Below are 18,901 nucleotides of genomic sequence, written 5' to 3'. Positions count from 1 at the left end.
TTACCAGGCTTAGTTCGGCTTTCCTCACAGCTGTTAGCATTTAAATCTTTTCATGATGGCTACTCCCCACTACTCTGGGAGAATGTGCCTGCTGATTTTCAGGTTTAACAGACATTAAAATGGGGTAAGCTACATTTCTTCATTCTTATTGTTTTTAAGGTCTGCCTGTATGTTATATGGTTCAATATGGTAGAAGTATAATATAATTTTTTCTGTATATCATAACAGAATGCCCAAACAGTAGCGAGATTACATGTCGGTTTCGATACGGCTACAAATTGTTGCTTTTAAGCCAGCTACAACACGAAGGCAAGTTGATGTAGCAAGCTGATGAAGGTCTACCCGAAACATGCATCCTTGCTGCTTTGCCGGTCGTGATTGATGTCTACTCTTGGACTTCTTTAATACTCCGGGTGGAGTTTGATTAATTTCATATCAGAGCGTGGTCCGTCTCCCCAGACATTGTATCCGCCTCTTTGAGCAGATTACTGTAGCCTTTATTGGCATTTTCTTTTTGCTGTCTTAAGCCCTGTGTGGCATATGTGAAATGTACTCATTGTGGTATATGAACATAAGAAAGGCCCTGCTTGATCAAGGCCCATCAAGTCCAGCAGTCTGTTCACACAGTGGCCAACTAGGTGCCTCCAGGAAGCCACAAACAAGACGACTGCAGCAGCACCATCCTGCCTGTGTTCCACCGCACCCAAAATAATAGGCATGCTCCTCTGATACTAGAGAGAATAGGTATGCAGCATGACCAGTATCCATTCTAACTAATAGCCATGAATACCCCTCTCCTCCATGAATACGTCCACTCCCCTCTTAAAGCCCCCCAAGCTGGCAGCCATCACCACATCCTGGGGCAGGGAGTTCCACAATTTAACTATGCGTTGTATGAAAAAATACTTCCTTTTATCTGTTTTGAATCTCTCACCCTCCAGCTTTAGCAGATGACCCCGTGTTCTAGTATTATGGGAGAGGGAGAAAAACTTCTCCCTGTCCACTCTCTCCAAACCATGGTATGACTTTAACACACAAATAATTGAGTATTTTTGAATTTTGGTTTCTTTGGGATGGTACATACCTTTTTTTGTTTATGGGCATTTAATTTAATGCTTATTTCATTGTAAAAATTATCTGAGCCTACGTGCTGTTGTTTTCTCCAGTTTAACTATTTCAGCATAGGTTTGTTGTTTCCTGCAGCACCACCTGGACGTTGGCAACCCTAACTCAGCCTGGGTCCCTTTGCAAGGGCTTTGTGCTTTGTTTGTCTAATAAACCAGCCCATGATCCCAACCGGAGGTGTTACAAAAGGGGCCGGCTGCTCACCCTTCATAATTGTCACCCAGGGAGTTACTCTGGGAAGATGTTTAAACCGCACCCAAAGAGTCATTAAATCTTGTGATGCTGCTACTGACCTGTTCTCACCTTTCCGAGTCACGTGGCCTCCACTAAGCAGATACTTTGTTCTTCCCAGAAGAAATAGCCTGGAATGTCACATTTTGTAAGAAAAAGATGGGACTTGAGACAGCTAATCCTAGCGATGGAAAGAGGATTAGGCTCATAATGAACCCAGTGGTGGCCGATCCAGGTTTTTAAACCCTGATCCGCCCCAGCCAAGCAGAAAGACAGGGTGGGATTTCGATTTCAACACCAACAGGGGTGTGCAGAAAAGGAGTGCAGAACACTCCCACTGGTGTTATGTGACTGGCTGAGAAATTATTTTATTGATGCTTTTATCCTGCTTGTTAGCTCCTGTGTTAGATCTTCTGCAGTGCTGTCCTCCCAGCAGAGTCAGGCCATGCTAAGACCACTGAAATCTAAGGACACGGACGGGGAGTAAGTCTGCAAAGGATTGCACTCTTTGGTTTTTCAAAAATCTCCTTTATAATTCAATAAAGCTTCAGTTTCATGTTCCGCGCACGTAGGAACAAACACACCCAAGGATAGGAATCTTCTAAACAAACAAATAAACAAAACCCCTGAATTAAAAAGCAAAGCAAAAGGAACCCCCTGAATCCTCACCCACACTGGTTTCCAGTCCTCTGTGGTAAAACCCCCAGACATTCCCATAATTTTGTTTCCAGCAGAAATATGAACACAATATTTTTGCAAAGGCCAGGCCAAATTGTAGAAGAAGAAGAAGAAGAAGAGTTGGTTTTTATATTCTCTTGTTATGTGCAGTTGTTGGGTTGCCAGCTTCGGGTTGAGAAATATGTGGAGATTTTTGGGGTAGAATCCGAGGAGGCCAGGGTTTGGCGAGGGGAGGGACTTCAATTCCATGGTGTCCAATTGTGAAAGTGCCATTTTGTCCAGGGGAATTGTCTCTGTCACCTAGAGATCTGTTGTAATAGCGCAAGATCTCCAACCACCACCTGGAGGTTAGCAACCCTAGAGGAGTAGCCATTTTATGTCAATTGAGTAACATACATGCGATGAGATAATTATCTTGTATCCTGTTTAAAAGTCTGAACCACTTAAATTGTGAGAGTTATTCTCACCAGCCGAGTAGCATCGGAAACTTTTAAAGGATCTACACAGAGAAGTCAGTAAAGGGGGCAAATTAACTAAAATTGTACAATATTTATAAGTGAGTTCTGTGTTTGACTATGCATCAGCAAACCAGGCAGAATCAGTGACTTAATGGTCTGTTGGAAAAAGAGACCAATTTTTTTTATTAGGTAAGATAATAAATAGCAGAGACAAGAACAAGTCAGCCCTAAAATCACTGAAGGACACATGCAAGGGAAATCGACTCTCCTAATATTTCTAAAGCATAATTGAATGAGCTTTAAAGCTGATAAGATTTCAACTAATCATCTTAGAATGTTTTAGAAAGCTTTGACGCTCCTTTAGCAGAAAACCCAAGTAACTCTTCTGTTTGACACTTTTTATAGACCAAGTAGCAGCCACTGTCTTAGAAAAACCATTATAATTTTATCATGTGATGATTCTGCAGATAAGTGATTGGTTCTCAAAAAGATTTTATGAGTTTATTGGTTCTTGTGGGTTATCCGGGCTGTGTGACCGTGGTCTTGGTAGTTTCTTTCCTGACGTTTCGCCAGCAGCTGTGGCAGGCATCTTCAGAGGAGTCACACTGAAGGACAACAGCTGCTGGCGAAACGTCAGGAAAGAAAATACCAAGACCACGGTCACACAGCCCGGATAACCTACAAGAACCAATGAACTCTGACCGTGAAAGCCTTCGACAATATTTTCTGAGTTTGTTATGCAGGTGTGCTGAGATTATATCTGATCATGCTTGTTAACTGCTCAAGCAAGATTTAAAAGGCTATATTGAGCACTTCACTAGTAATTAAAAAGTGAGAATTTTATTTTTTCATTTCAGCTTCATAAATTGGCTGTCAAAAGTTTAAAAAACCCTGTACTCTTCCTGGCCAGCTGGGGAACTATCTAAAATGGCTATGAGAAGTGCATGAGAACATTCATGTTTAGCGTGTATTTTATGAGTCACATATTTTCCGGATTAATGTGATCAGAAACCCAGATTTTATTTCTTTATTTGTTCAGAAGATTTTTATGTCACCTCTCCAGAGTCCTGGTTGAGATTTGGGAGGGAATGTGTTTGCAACATTCCAAAGCTGGAAAATACATGCAGTGCCCTATTCACACAAAATGACTGCCACGTATATTGGGAGGCTTGTGAGTAGCGCTATTTCCTGTTGTGCAAGACTGGGGAGCCAACATTGTAATGACTAAACAGGGCTTTTGTCTGATCTGGAAGCACCTTTCAAAGGGTCTTTCACACACCAGGGCGCCCTAATTATGGGGGAGGAAGTGGGGAGCATGGGTGCAGCCCTCAAGGAGAGGAACATCAGCACCATTGCAGAGAAGAAGAGGAAGAAGAAGAAGAAGAAGAAGAAGAGTTAGTTTTTATATGCTGACTTTCTCTGCCACTTAGGAAGAATCAGACCGGCTTACAATACCTTCCCTTCCCCACCCCACAACAGACACCCTGTGAGGTAGGTGGGGCTGAGAGCTCTGTCAGTGCAGTGACTATCCCAAGGTCACCCAGCTGGCTTCGTGTGTAGGAGCGGGGAAACCTACCTGGTTCAGCAGATTAGCGTCCGCCGCTCATGTGGAGGAGTGGGGAATCAAACCCGACTCTCCAGATTAGAGTCCACCGTTCCAACCACTGCTCTTAACCACTACACCAAGCTGGAATATCCTGGGAGGAGGCTGTCCCCCAGCTCTGGGGGCTTGACAAGGGCAAACTTCATGTGATACTGAGGATGCATGAGTAACTGAGCTGAATGAAAGTAGCTTTGGGGTGTAGAATCATACAGTTGGAAGGGGCCTTACAGGCCATCTAGTCCAACCCCCTGCTTAATGCAGGATCAGCACAGAGCATCCCTGACATGTGTTTGTCCAGCCGCTGCTTGAAGACTGCCACTGAGGCGGAGCTCACCATGTACCTGACCCCAGCATATGGATTTAAGAATCCTCACACCAAAGTCCTGTTTCAGAATTAGATATAGGATACTCCCAATACCAGTCACCGGCCCTCCTTCTAGTGATGTTTATATATTTTAATTGAATTGTTTTATAAGTTTCACTGTATTCTTAATTTCTAAAATATTTTAATGCATTCTAATGTATTTGTGGATTTTTGTGCAAATCTGGGGGCTTACACAAGTTTGTACAAAGGTCCCCCTATTACATACCTGACCTCAGCATGTGGATTTAACAATCCTCACACCAAGGTCCCGTTTCGAAATTAGATATAGGATACCCCCAATACCAGTTACTGGCCCTTCTTCTAGTTATGTTTATGTGTTTTAATTGAATTAATTGATAATCTTCACTGTATTAATTTCTCAAATGTTTTCATGTATTTTCTGTCTGTCGCCTTGTGGACCCTGATTGGGTGGGAAGGCGGCATAAAAATGTTTTAAATAATAATAAATAACAATAACGAAGTGGCAAAGCTAGGCTACCCGCCTCCAAGGAAGGGATCTCTGGGGGAAGAAATGTCTTTGTAAGTTAACTAAGAGGTTACCAAACTGGAAGAAACTTTGCGATTTCTGTGTAGATGAAATGCATTTTCTGCCCCCTGGTGGCAAACTCCATTATCCATGGAGGTTCTGGGAAGCATGGAGGTTCTGCCACTGAGAATTTACAGCTACAGCCGCTGAATGAGGATCCTGGTGGCGGTGGTGGAAAGTGTCATCAAGTTGCAGCCAACTTATGGCAACCCCATAGAGTTTTCAAGGCAAGAGATGAACTGAGGTGGTTTGCCATTGCCACCTCTGTGTGACAACCCTGGACTTCCTTGGTAGTCTTCCATTCAGCTACTGCCCAAGGCCAACCCTGCTTAGCTCCCAAGATCTGATGAGACCAGGACAGCTTGGGCCAGGCAGGTCAGGGCAAGGAGCCTCGTAGGAGATATTAATCCAGGCGTAACAAAAACAAGATTTGCCTTGCTGGATCACCCCAGAAGAGTCTGTCTGGTTCAGCACTGTCTCCAAAAGCAGCAATATGAATGCATGAAGTTGCCTTAGACAGAGTCAGTCTATTAATCTATGAAGCGCAGAATTGTATCCTGTGGCTGGCAGCAGCTCAGGCTGGGCTCTTTTACATCCCTTACTACCTGATCCTTTTAAATGGAAGTGCTGGGAACTGAACCTGGGACCTTCTACATTAAAAAAATAACAACAGTATCTGCTCTTCAGAGGTATACCACCTCTAAAAGAAGGTGTTCCATTTAGGTTTTCGTTCATTCATTCAGTCGTTCAGTCGTTCATTTGCAGCTGGTGCAAAATTCAGCAGGCTAGCTTTGAAAGAGAGTTGGCTTCCAGAAACATTTAAAATTGGCTTGTCTGTATTGCCTTCCTTTGAGAACTTTAAAGTGCATTTCACACAAATATTGTGGGTTTTTTTACTTTTCTCGACAGGGAAATCAAGCAAGTCAAAATTCTAGGAGGACGTAGCCCAAATGTATCATATCTTTCAACATTTCTTAAATAAAGATACTTGTAATACATCAATTCCCTCCTGAAAGGTTACTGCCCAAGGGGGTACTCAATGGCCATTTATGCATGGCTGTTCCCTCACAGTCACCCCACTGACTACTCTGGGGCTTTGCCTTGATTTTGCATTCATTTCCTGATTGTCAGAGGCCGCCTCACTCTCCCCGTGTGTTTCCATGCATCTTGCTCGAGTTTTCTGGATGCTGGCTAAACACGAATCCAGAAAACGTGGGCAAAATGCACAGAACTGCAAGGGGAGAGCAAGGCGACCTCTGATGGTCAGAAAATGCATGCATAATCAAGTCAAAGCCCTGAAGTAGTCGGCGGGATGACCGTGAGGAAACAGCCATGCATAAATGGCCAATGCTATATGGTATATGCTGTAGCCATTTATGTGAATGGTTTTAAAGCCAAGAAGGTACTTGTTTGTTAGGTTAAACGTGGGACTGAAAAACAAAACCCATAGTTCAAATGAAACCTTCCCAGGCATATGTAATGGTCGGATCTGTATGTAGGGGATTCTTCGTGTTCAAATGCAGCCTTTTTTCACATGGAAGTGCACTGAATACGCTTCCAGCATTCCACCTCCCACTTCTACAGAATTTAAAGGCAGAAATGAATCCTGAAGATAGCTCTAACAGTGCACACTAACAAAATGTTATCTGCCACTAACTGATTGTGAAAATAAAGTCTGCTACACGAGCAAGAGAATGAGGTAAAAGTGAGACAGTGGGATGTGCCGCATTGTTTTAGAAGGCATGTGGGAGATTCTAGCTTGCACATAAAAAAAACTTTCTGGAAGTTTTTTTTTTAAAGCACAACAGAAGAAAGCCATTTCCACACTAATTATTTGTAACATTTAATAAAGGTTTTATCTTTTTGGGTCCGCACTATTTCCCTCTGTTTGGTATTGGATATGTTTCCCAATCATTTAATCATATTAAACACGAGAGCTTTGGAGGGTGAATGCAGTTGGTACCAATGGGAAAACAGGAATTGTATGTTGGGCTGTAGTGGCCCCATCCCCACTCCCTGTGATTTTCCTGGTCAGCCCTTTTCTCTTGTTCCACCATGTTAATAATACATGGCATTTGTATAGAGCTTTCACCTGTTCACAGAGCTGGACAAAAATGACTTTGTCTTATCAGTCTTCAAAGCAAACATTTGTGGGTGTGGGTGTAATAGTTAGGGTTGCCAACCTCCAGGTGGTGGCTGGAGATCTCCTGCTATTACAACTGATCTCCAGGCAACAGAGATAAGCTCCCCTGGAGAAAATGGCCACTTTGGCAACTGGACTCTATGGCAGGGGTGTCGAACTTAATTGTTATGAGGGCTGGATATGGAACATCAACTTAATTGTTGGTCGGGCTGGGTCATACTTTGCCAGCCCAGATTGAGAGTTGGGGGGGAGGTGGTTGCCTCAGCTGGCCGGATAAGAGCTCTCAAGGGGCAAGATGTGGCCCTCAGGCCTTATGTTTGACACCCCTGCTCTATGGCATTGAAGTCCCTCCCCTCTCCAAACCCTGCCCTCCTCAGGCTCCATCCCCAACATCTCCAAGTATTTCTCAACCCAGAGCTGGCAACCCTAATAATAGTTGAAAGGGACTGAAATCAAACGGGAAAGCAGAGGACACCTGCCTCGTCCCTGAGAAACCAGGATGTGGAATGACAGCCGTTTGCCACCCCTTTTTGACAGTTCCACTGATTATAGCCACATCTTGCATTTGCATGGGGTAAAAGAAAGGGCTGCAATTGGTGAAACATGTGCAATTGGTGAAAAACTGCAATTGGTGAAACTCCTTCATCCTGGAGAGGAGTGACCAGTGGGGTACCACAGGGGTCTGTCCTGGGACCAGTACTATTTAATATTTTTATAAATGACCTGGATGATGGAATAGAAAGCATGCTAATCAAATTTGCAGATGACACCAAGTTAGGAGGGGTAGTTAATACCACGGAGGGTAGGGTCAAAGTTCAGATTGACCTCGATAGACTGGAGAGCTGGGCCATAAGCAATAAAATGGATTTCAATAGGGAGAAGTATAAAGTACTTCACCTAGGCAGAAACAACATAAGGCACAGGTACAGGATGGGAGATAGTTGACTTGACAACAGTACATGTGGGAGTCTTAGTGGACCACAAACTGAACATGAGTCAACAGTGTGATATGGCGGCTAAGACGGCCAATGCAATTCTGGGCTGCATCAATAGGAGTATTGTGTCTAGATCAAGGGAAGTAATACTACCACTGTATTTTACATTGGTCAGACCTCACTTGGAATACTGTGTCCAGTTTTGGGCTCCACAATTTAAGAAGGATGTTGACAAGTTGGAGTGTGTCCAGAGGAGGGCGACCAGAATGGTCAAGGGTCTGGAATCCATGCCTTATGAGGAGAGACTTAGGGAGTTGGGTTTGTTTAGTTTGGAGAAGAGAAGGTTGAGGGGAGACATGATAGCCATGTTTAAATATTTGAAGGGATGTCATGTTGATGAGGGAACTAGCTTGTTCTCTGTTGCTCCAGAGACTAGGACACGGAGTAATGGATTTAAACTAATAGAAAAGCGATTCCACATAAACATTAGGAAGAACTTTCTGACGGTGAGGGCTGTTCGACGGTGGAATGTGCTGCCTCGGAAGGTGGTGGAGTCCCCGTCTTTGGAGGTCTTTAAGCAGAAGCTAGATGGCCATCTGTCGGGAGTGCTTTGATTGTGAGATCCTGCATGGCGGGGGGAAGGTTGGGGTCACTGGGGATGTGGGGGAAGGTAGTTGTTAATTTCCTGCTTTGTGCAGGGGGTTGGACTAGATGACCCTGGTGGTCCCTTCCAACTCTATGATTCTATGTGGGAGGCTCAATTACCCCTTTTCCAAGACCGTTGGGATAATGGGGTCTAGGGTGGGGACAGATGTGACCCATTCCCCAACAGTTTTTCTGATTAGAGCCCTTTCCTCTTACTGTATTTTTGACGCAGACACAATTTCCAGCTTTCCCTCTCCACCCCCTCCCATATGATGAAATGCAAAGGAGGCGGAAGAAGCAAAATGAACATTCGCTTAAAGCAGCAACAGAATGTGAACCTGCATGTGGTGAGAAACTCTGAAAAATATGGGGCATTGGTCACAATGACAGGGCATGGACTTGAGAGGTTTAGGAAGACGGCCCCGTGTATTTTTTAAGTTCAGTGAGAATGCACGTGCAAGGGGTTGGTCTCGTGGCACTGATGTTTCTTCTTAGAGCCCTGCTTTGTAGGTTTGGGTCAGCATTTGCCCTGCTTGCTGATGGTATCTTTGATCCACGGCACGACACAACAGACTTTGGCATAGACTCCTGGATTCCCTTTCTGCGCGCATATGAAGGTCCCCCAAGAAACCACGCCTTCAACTTTGCCGTCACAGACCAGGGGGCCCCCAGAGTCACCCTGCCGGGAGAAATCACAGAAATTATCCATGGGCACACCTGAACTGATTTGATGCATTCATCTACTTCATACTCTTGAAGCCCAATTCAATAGCCTAATTTGTTCCGTATACTACCACTTAGGTTTAATACAGTGCTTTAGGGTGTGTTCAGATAAGATCTAACAGGTGAAATCAGAACATGCCCACGCTTCTGTGACCTCCTCATTAGTAGGGTTCCCAGCTGCCCAGTTATGGCGAGCAATTGCCCACCAATCGCTTCTGCTGCCTGGCAACTCTCAGCTGGTCAGCGGGTGGAAGCAGGTAGGGGAAGGGAGGGGAAGCTATCATGTAGATGACGCCACTTCTGGTTTATGCAGAAGTTTTGGCATTTCACTGGGGGGGGGAATGCTCTAGCACTCATGAAAAACTCTATGGAAACCACAGAGTTTTTTCTGCAAGTGCTAGAGCATCCCCCCCCCAGCGATGCCTGCACTTCCTCATAAACTGGAAGTGACTTCAGCATGTAGATGCTGCTGATAGCTGCTCCCAACCCTGCCTCCGTAAACCTCCCACCGGTTGCGAGGAGGGACCTGGCAACCTTACTTATTAGGGTTGCCAACCTCCTGGAGGTTGGCAACCCTACCCATGGTTGGCAGCTGGTTCTCTCTTAGAAATGGCTGCTGCCAAAGGAACAGGTAAGTTGCGATCCTCCCAGCTGGGTGATGAGGGGAAAATACTGGGGGAAATCGAGAATGAGTGGCATTGGGTCAACACCATGATGTCACTTCTGGAGTGACCCGAAAGTCCCAACCGTCTCCCACACCTTATCTATCTATTAAATTATGTGGGGGATTGTCTGCTCTACTGGGCCTTCAGTGGCCACTATAACGTAAGAAAATAAGAAAGGTCATGCTGGACTGACCAAGGCCCATCAAGTCCAGCAGTCCATTCACACAGTGGCCAAGCAGGCACCTCTAGGAAGCCCACAAACAAGATGACTGCAGCAGCATTGTCCTGCCTGTGTTCCACGGTACCTAATATAATAGGCACGCTCCTCTGATCCTGTAGACAATATGTATGCATCATGACTAGTATTCATTTGGACTAGTAGCCATGGATGGTCCTCTCCTCCATGAACCTCTCTACTCCCTTCTTAAAGCCTTCCAAGCTGGCAGCCATCACCACATCCGGGGCAGGGAGTTCTACAATTTAACTATATAATTCCTTGGTGGTCTCCCATCCAAGTACTTACAAGGGCCAACCCTGCTTAGCATCTGAGAGCTGATGAGATTGGGCTAGCCTGGGCCATACAGATAAAGACAACTTTGTAAAGTAGGTTAGTATTAGTACTGCAGATGGGGCCATGGCTGCAGGCAGCAGCTTCCTTTGAACCCAGGGCTTCCTTGTTCACAATGCTGTCTCTTACCTGCCACATGACACAAGCCTAAGGGTTATAGGGCCATGATTTATTCAGGGATCCTGTGCCCATGTACACCATGCAAGAAATGTAACAGCTGAACAAAAGAAAGGGGATGGTCCTGAGAAACGATACCAGATGCTATCTGTCCCGCTCAGTCTTCAACTAGTGGAGGAACCCTTCAGAAAGTGGTTGAATCCATCCGACTATTGACCCCTTCTCACCTGGCAGGAGTCTGTGCCTCCCTGAGGGACTCCGGCACACATCATGAACGATGTTATGGCACCACGATATGCTTTATTGCACGTCTGTTGGGGGACAGTGCTGACATCTGCACATTGTAGGATGTCTGGAAGCTTCGCTAGAAGAGATAGAGGTAGACCAAGAGGTCAGTGAAGAAGGAGAAGAATGTTGGTTTTTATATCCCCACTTTTCTCTACCTTTAAGGAGTAGCAACCCCCCCCCCCTTTTTTTCTCGCATTTTCCCCCAGCTGAGTAGCAGGTATCTCCATCTTAATGGAACTCTCCTTTACCGATCTCTCTAACCTCCATTTACTGGGCCAGTTCAGAAGCACTTGGCTGCATTCCATCCAAATTAGGGTTGCCAGATCCCTCTTTGCCACCAGCGAGAGGTTTGGGGGAGGGACTTCAATGCCATAGAGTCCAATTGCCAAAGTGGCCATTTTCTCCAGGTGAACTGATCTCTATTGGCTGGAGATCAGTTGTAAAAATGGGAGATCTCAAGCTAGTACCTGGAGGTTGGCAACCCTAATCCAAATGTATTTCCCCCCCCCACTCTCCTAGATAGGGTTACCAGGCCCCTGAAATGGTGCCTATCCTTTAGCAGTTGTGTAGAATGGAAAGTTCATCCCAGTGTAGTTATTGCCGGTTGTAGTGTTGCAAAGCCTGGCAAATACACCTGGAAGGATTTTCCATCAGTGTATTCTTAAAAGTGCAAGGGTAGGTTGTGGGGTTTGGACCTGGCAATTCCACCCTCATAGTGTCATCACATCTAGGCAAAACATAAAATGGTGCCTATCAGACTGTAGTTTAGGGTTTAGTATACAGATGAATTCCGGTAAGGTATGATTGATAAAAGAAATACAAGGCAATGTTCAATCTGTTGAGTCATTTAGCCGTGACGTCAACAAGATAAGAATGTACTGATGAAGTTTTTAAACGAAACAAGAATAACCCTGGGAACTTGCCTACACCTGATGATTCCTCTACCTGACATACCTAGCAGATTCCAACTAGACAAGAAAACTTCACCTGATGATTTCTCCATTTGATATGCCTAGTAGTTTTCAATTTGACAAGAAAACACCAAGAACGCTTCAGCTTGTTAGCAAAATGAACACCTAACAAAGAACCTTCGTCCCTTCTTTGAAATCTTTACCTGATGAATTATTACCTGTATTCCTTTTTGTATGTATAATAGACTAAAGACTGTATGACTAATTGGTAGAAATATATATTGTATTTACATCAATTTACACTATGTTACACACTGCTGTTAAAATTGCTACTTGCAAAAAATGTATATATAGAAATTGTATTAAAAATAGGTATTCATATACAGTACGATGGGTACCGTTTCATGTTGTTTATCCTTGATATGTCTGGCACCCATATTACCCATTCTTTATGTTAGTGATTATCACATCTAGGCAAGCAGAGATAGTCACAGTACCTTGAGGAGTTCTTATGGTACCCCAGCCTGACACTGTGCATGGCACATTATCTCCAGGGCACTTGGAAGGCAGGGGAATGGTCTTCACAGCATTATTGAGCTTGGCACAGGGCCGAAGCCGAAGAAGCATGAAATCCTTGTTGTTGTTGCGTCTCGTGTAATTGGGGTGTTGTTTCACTTCGGCGATATTTAAGCACTGCTCTGTGCTTTCTACCTTTTTCAAATTCTGCTTGCCTAGGCACACCTTCATGCTATGTGAAGAAAAGAGGGACAGCGAGAAAACAACTGAAGACCTAAACTCAAAGGGACTGAAGCCAAACAGCTCTGGGAGGGCTAAGGAGTCCAATTGCCAAAGCGGCCCTTTTCTCCAGGGGAATTGATCTCTATTGGCTGGAGATCAGTTGTAATAGTGGGAGATCTCCAGGTAGTACCTGGTGGTTGGCAACCCTACCCGGTAGTATAGGTAGCTGGAGGAGGCCACAGACAGTGCAGTTGCTCGGGGCCACAAAATACCTTGAATGGGCCCTCTCAGCTCTGCCCCTCAACAGATAGAAAAGCAAGGATCTCTAAACAGGAAAGTTTATTTTCTTGCAGTTTGAAGTTGGAACTTGCTTGCTTACTTTTTTTTTTAATAGCATGCCTCACAAGTCCCCTTGTGCAAAGTATTTCATTTAGTTCTATTTATTAGGATTTCCCTGTTTGGCCAGTTAATGGGCTAGTTAGAATAACTTGTGAACACTTACAACTGGTTAAGAAGGTGCCTCCTGTTAATCAGGTTGCAGATGTGTAATTATTAAACGGTTACATTAATAGTTCCTTAATAATTAGGTGTTCATTTTCTTTGAACACTAATACTTAATCAGGACCACAAGCAGTAAGGGCTTTCTTAGAAGAGGCATTCCCGCCAATGTGAGAAAGAAGGTGGAATGCTTCTTCAGCAGGGATGCCCATTAGGGTTGCCAACCTCCTGGTGGTGGCTGGAGATCTCCTGCTATTACAACTGATCTCCAGGCGACAGAGATCCATTCACCTGGAGAGAATGGCTGCTTTAGAAGGTCAACTCTATAGCATTATACCCTATTGAAGTCCCTCCCCTCCCAAAACCCCATCCTCCTCAGGCCCCACCCACAAAATCTCCAGGTATTTCCCAATCTGGAGAAACCCTGCTGCCCACTGTGACGCCCATGTGCATGATCCCACAGAGAAGCATCTATTTGTCTAATTCTCCGATTTTTCATACGTCTGATTAATTGAAAGTGCTTTTTTGAATGGCATGACAGCTCAAAAATTTATAGGTTGATCTTATTATTTTTTTTATTTTTTATTTTATTTAAAATTATAGCCTGCCCTCATTCCCAGTCAAACCAGGCTCAGGGCGGGCAACAACCTTAAAAACCACATAAAATTATAAACATAAAATTAAAACACAGCAGTCATAGTATCACTAAAACAAGGTGGCATTCATGTAAACAATAATAGCCCCCATGTCCCCAGAAAAGCAGATTTCACCCCCACAAATAACAAGAGTGTGTGTGGGGGGGAAAGATAAAACATGCTCAAAAGTGACTTAATGATAAGGGTTTAAAAAAAAACAGGTGGAAAAGATTGGTATTTGTAATTAAAAAGCAGCACCGAAACTATTAATAAAATCAAAGACCGAAAAACAGGAAAGTATATTGGAGACAAACAGGTTTGCAGTTGCTGGTGGAAGGAAGTGAGGGAAGGTGTCATGGTGGAGTTCTCTAGGAAGGGTGCTTCCACAAAGATAGGTGCCACCTCCGCGAAAGCCTCCACACCCCAGCCACTCAGTAAATATAGAGCAGATCATCACCTGAAGATCTGAGTGACAGGGGAAGAATGCAGTAAGTGTAACCAGCCGAGAAGTGACTGACAATGGGGCGGATTGGCATTTCAGGCCATTGGCAAGCGGTCCAAAAGCGGACTGTGCAGCTAGGGCGGGAGCCTGCAGACGATGAATAGAGAACCAAATGTGGCTCAGTACAGGACCTCCCTCTATCAGATCTTTAAGTTAAGGTCTATTTGAAAGGATAGGTGGAATGCTAGAATCACCAGGAATGCAGGTGACGATTTTGATGGGACTAAAGGGGCTTCTTGGAGACGCTTTACAGAAAGGGAGACAATACAGGTGAACCACAACCAGGAATCCAGTCTATGCCAGTGCTCTGAAACAGTTGCGCAGGGGCACTCCTGTGTAAACGTGTGAATTTTATTAGACCTGGTTAGTGCCACTTCCTAAGAAAGGGCTCGCAACCAGCAGTGTTTGGACTGCACAAACTTCCTAAGAAAGGGCTCACAACCAGCAGTGTTTGGGCTGCACAAACTTTATGGATTCTTAATCCACCTGTCAATGGCCTTTTATGCATGGCTGTTTCCCTCGCGGTCACCCCTTTGACAACTTGGGGGCTTTGCTTTGATTATGCATGCCATTTCTGACTGTCAGAGGTCGCCTCACTCTCCCTCTGCATTTCCTGGCATTTTGCCCGCATTTTCAAATTCGGGATAAAACAGGTCCCTGAAAACACAGGCAACAGGCACAACGTGGGGAAACGCAGGGGGAGAGTGAGGCGACCTCTGACGGTCGGAAACGGCATGCAGAATCACAACAAAGACCCGAAGTTGTCAGAGGGGAGATGGTGAGTGAAACAGCCATGTATAAAAGGCCAATGATAATTGAAGTTGGAAATAGATTTCTTATCCTAGCTCTTTGTGGATCTCTTCCACTGAAATTTGATGCAGTCTGGCTCTTTAATTAGAAAAGGTAACTGACCCCTGACAGAGGATTACTGCATAAGTTGGCAGCAATCAGGTGGGTTGATGGCCCGAGGGGGTGCCCAAGTCAGGTTCTTCGTTCCTTCGTCCTTTGAGGGGTAGTGTCCGGGTAGTCCAAGGCCAGGGCTATTTTCCCGGGCAATTTCCCCTCTCCCAATCTGCCCCTGACTAATTACCAAGATGCTGGGAGTTCTGTGTTTGAAGCTCGTTGGATGGAAGATAAAGGGAGGAGGACAGTACCAATACCCCCTCCCCACTTCAGGCTGCAAGGGTCTCACTTGGAGGAAGGGGGTGACATTGCATCCTAAGGGGGCATAGCTTAGGAAACCAGACTCCCTTGCTGCTGTCTTTTTATTCTCTTGTACCCTGAGACTGTCAGGCAAGGGTATTCTGTTGACCTCCCACCAGCCGTACCTTACAGAGGCATTCACTTACCCCAGTTTGGGTTTGCAGTGAGCAGCAGACAGGACCCAGCAAGGATGCACTAAGCTCCCTCCACAATAAATGTTCCAATTGCCTTTGCGTCCATATACGAGGGCTGCCTGGTAGGGGCGGTTGCCTTCTCCGCAATTGTACCCACCAATGATTCGGGTACCTGGCTGGGCAAACACTGCAAGACAACAGCAAACATCATAGCATCACCACACTTTGGGGATTTCCCTATTTCTGAGGACCAGTTCCCAACCAAAACATTCTAAAGCATGGGTGTCGAACTCAATTGTTACGAGGCCAGATATCACTTGGTCGGGCCGGGCCATGCCTCGCCAGCCCAGATTGAGAGGGGGGTGGTGGCTGTCTCGGCTGTCTCGTGGGCTGGATAAGAGCTCTCCAGGGGCCAGATCTGGCCCATGGGCCTTATGTTTGACATCCCTGTTCTAAAGTAAGGCTGGATAGAGGCAAGATCACAAGGTGCTGCCTAGGATCAACAGTGCAAAGCAATGCCCTTGCAGTTCCAAGCTTTCAGCAACTTCCACACATTATCATGGTCGTACCTAACCTATTGTGACATCATTTCTTTATTTTTTGCTGCTGGGACCAGGGCTAGCCCACCCAGCAGACCCATCAGGCAGAGATAGTGTTGCCATGTGTGCCCAGAAGTGACATCATCCCTCTCCCCCACACGACGCCCTAGGAATTGACCAAATCTCTATGGTATTTACCACTAAATTTTGGGGATTCCTACAGCATTGTGGGGAGGCAGTGATGCTTTCGCTTCCCAGAGCTAACCCCCAGACAGCTCTCAAAGAGCCCAGACGTGGGCCTAGCAACCCTTGGCAGAGATCAGTGGGTTTCCCAAGTTGGATACAAGAGTATTTCTAGCTCAGTTCTCGATCCCAACCTCTGCATCCAAAGCCCTCCTTGAATCTCAAAGCCATCTCTCACTAGTGGTAGCCAGGTCACTGACACCTCCTCCTAAAGAAGAATACCTCCCATGGTTTTTTTGGGTGGGGGAGGAGGATACACTGACAACTTAAGCAGTAATCCTCTAACAGCGGTCAGTGAGCTTTTCTAATTAAAGAGCCCAACTGCATCAAATTTCAGTGGGAGAGAACAAAGAGCCAGTATAAGAAAGCCCATTTGCATAACAGAAGCCGTACAAATTAAATATGATTGATAGGTGGATTAAGAATCCATATAGCTTGGGCAGCCCAAACACTGCTTGTTGTGAGCCCTTTCTTAGGAAGTGGCATAAACAAGGTCTCATAAAAGTCACACATTTACACAGGAGCAGCCTGTTCAACCATTCCAGTGCACTGGCATAGATCTGATCATGGTTTGCACTCAGATTCTTGGCCATGGGTCACCAGTTTTTTTTCCCTTTCTGTAAAACATCTCTGAGAAGCCCTTTAGTCCCATCAGACTTTTCACCTGCTGTTCTCTTCACATCCTGGGTGATTCTTGCATCCCTTCTATCCTCCCAACAGACCTTAACTTAAATATCTGATTGCTGGGCGGGGCGGTTCTGTACAGAGCCACATTTGGTTGTGAAGTCATTGGTCTTTTATGCATGGCTGTTTCACTCACCATCACCCCTCTGATGACTTTGGGTCTTTGTTTTGATTATGCATGCCGTTTCCAACTGTCAGAGATCGCCTCGCTCTCCCACTGCATTTCCATGCATTTTGCCCGCGTTTTCAGGGACCTGTTTTATCTCAATTTTGAAAACGCCAGCAAAACACGGGGAAACGCAGGAGGAGAGCGAGGCGACCTCTGATGGTCGGAAATGGCATGCATAATCAAAACAAAGACCCAAAGTCGTTGGAGGGGTGACTGCGAGGGAAACAGCCATGCATAAAAGGCCATCGTCTGAAGACCCCCGCCCTAGCTCCACAATCCACTTTTGAACATCTTAGTGAACTTAGATTCTGGATAATAAAAAAGGATGAAATGGACTTTGGTCTAATTCAGCACGGGATTTCTCATGTTCCTAAGCAAGACTTCAAGTGCAGAATTGTTTTACACAGATCATTCATGCCTCCACTGTGAAGGGATCATGTATATGTACTCTTGCTCGGGACATGTAAATCACAGATTCTAGCGGGTGGCTACAGATGAGAGGGTCTTTTCCTTAGCTATGGAAAGGCTTTGGGATCGTCTGCAAAGGCTATTTGTCTTACCCCATCCCTACTGGCATCCCTCTGCATGCTTAAAACAGTCCTTTTTATAAGAGGCTTTGATAGCTATGTTGTCACTGAGTTATTGAGTTGGTTTCCTGTCTTTTAATTGGTGGTGGAAAGTGCCGTCAAGGGTTGGGTTTGGGGTTTTTTTTGTAAATTTTATCAGCTTATTTTCTATCCTCCCCTTCCAGCCACAGAATGGACCTCTAGGACAGCACACATTAAAAACATAAACATTACCACTGCAGGTAAAGGATTGGACCCAACCAGGTTTTCTGCTGATGAAAAAGAAGGAAGGGGGTCACCACAAAAAAGGCAATGCTAAGGATCATTGCACCTTTGTGTACAAAAGACATGTGGGGAGTTTAAGTAATAAGAACAAAAGGGTGAAACTGAGTGAAAAAGCTGGCTAGATCCAACCCAAAGTATCATAATGACAATATCATAAGAAGAGCAGCATTAAAATCAACATTAGAATAAAATCATCATCTGTGCTAACCAACCATTGGTTCATTAGCAGTTAGATGTTGTCACTTATTGAAGATGCTGTTTTTTAATTAAAAAGTTGTTAAGAACCCTAGATTAAGGCACTGCTTTGGTGGCTGAATTTTGTGATTTGTTTTCTTGCAGCTTGGCGTTACCCTGCCTGAGGGTCCTTTCTTCGGAGGGGATCGTAGGGCAGGATTTCAGTGCATTAAATAAATAAAGGGGGAAAGCGCCGATCAGCCAACTGTTGAAAGCTCCTTGGAATTTAACATTCTTGCCTTACCTGCCGAGCTCATGAGAAGTAGCCCAAAGGCGAACAGCTTCATCGTCGTGCTGATGGATCAACAAGAGGCCGAGTCTTGCTGTGGAATAGGCTGCAGGGCAGAAGATTCGCGAGGAACCGCTCTAGGATGTCAACGGGAGGTCAGCGACTGATACCAGTTCAGTCTCCGGCCTCGTGCACACACCCAACTGATGATGCTGAATATCGCCACTGGAATTTATTTATG

General features: G+C 45.1%; 1 protein-coding gene across 1 annotated transcript; it reads right to left on the bottom strand.

Annotated features, from left to right (window-relative positions):
- Positions 1–9,246: 9,246 nt before the first annotated feature.
- Positions 9,247–18,718, bottom strand: LOC130475173 (serine protease 1-like). The gene is made up of 5 exons (XM_056846911.1): positions 18,676–18,718; positions 15,724–15,898; positions 12,499–12,749; positions 11,030–11,166; positions 9,247–9,408 (listed from the first exon to the last, which is right to left on the bottom strand). Exons 1-5 carry the CDS (start codon positions 18,716–18,718, stop codon positions 9,247–9,249), a joined length of 768 nt encoding a protein of 255 aa, XP_056702889.1.
- Positions 18,719–18,901: the final 183 nt, after the last annotated feature.

Source organism: Euleptes europaea, chromosome 3 (genome assembly GCF_029931775.1).
Source record: "Euleptes europaea isolate rEulEur1 chromosome 3, rEulEur1.hap1, whole genome shotgun sequence".
NCBI lineage: Eukaryota > Metazoa > Chordata > Lepidosauria > Squamata > Sphaerodactylidae > Euleptes > Euleptes europaea.
Note: the sequence above shows the minus strand (reverse complement) of the source record. Positions and strands in the feature narration are given on the sequence as shown.

Excerpts from the sequence above, each read along its gene's own strand:
- LOC130475173 (XM_056846911.1), bottom strand. The coding sequence starts at position 18,718 with ATGAAGCTGTTCGCCTTTGGGCTACTTCTCATGAGCTCGGCAG. Across the intron at positions 15,899-18,675 it reads ACTTCTCATGAGCTCGGCAG|TGTTTGCCCAGCCAGGTACC; the intron begins GTAAGGCAAGAA and ends GTTGTCTTGCAG. Across the intron at positions 12,750-15,723 it reads CACTGCAAACCCAAACTGGG|CATGAAGGTGTGCCTAGGCA; the intron begins GTAAGTGAATGC and ends TTCTTCACATAG.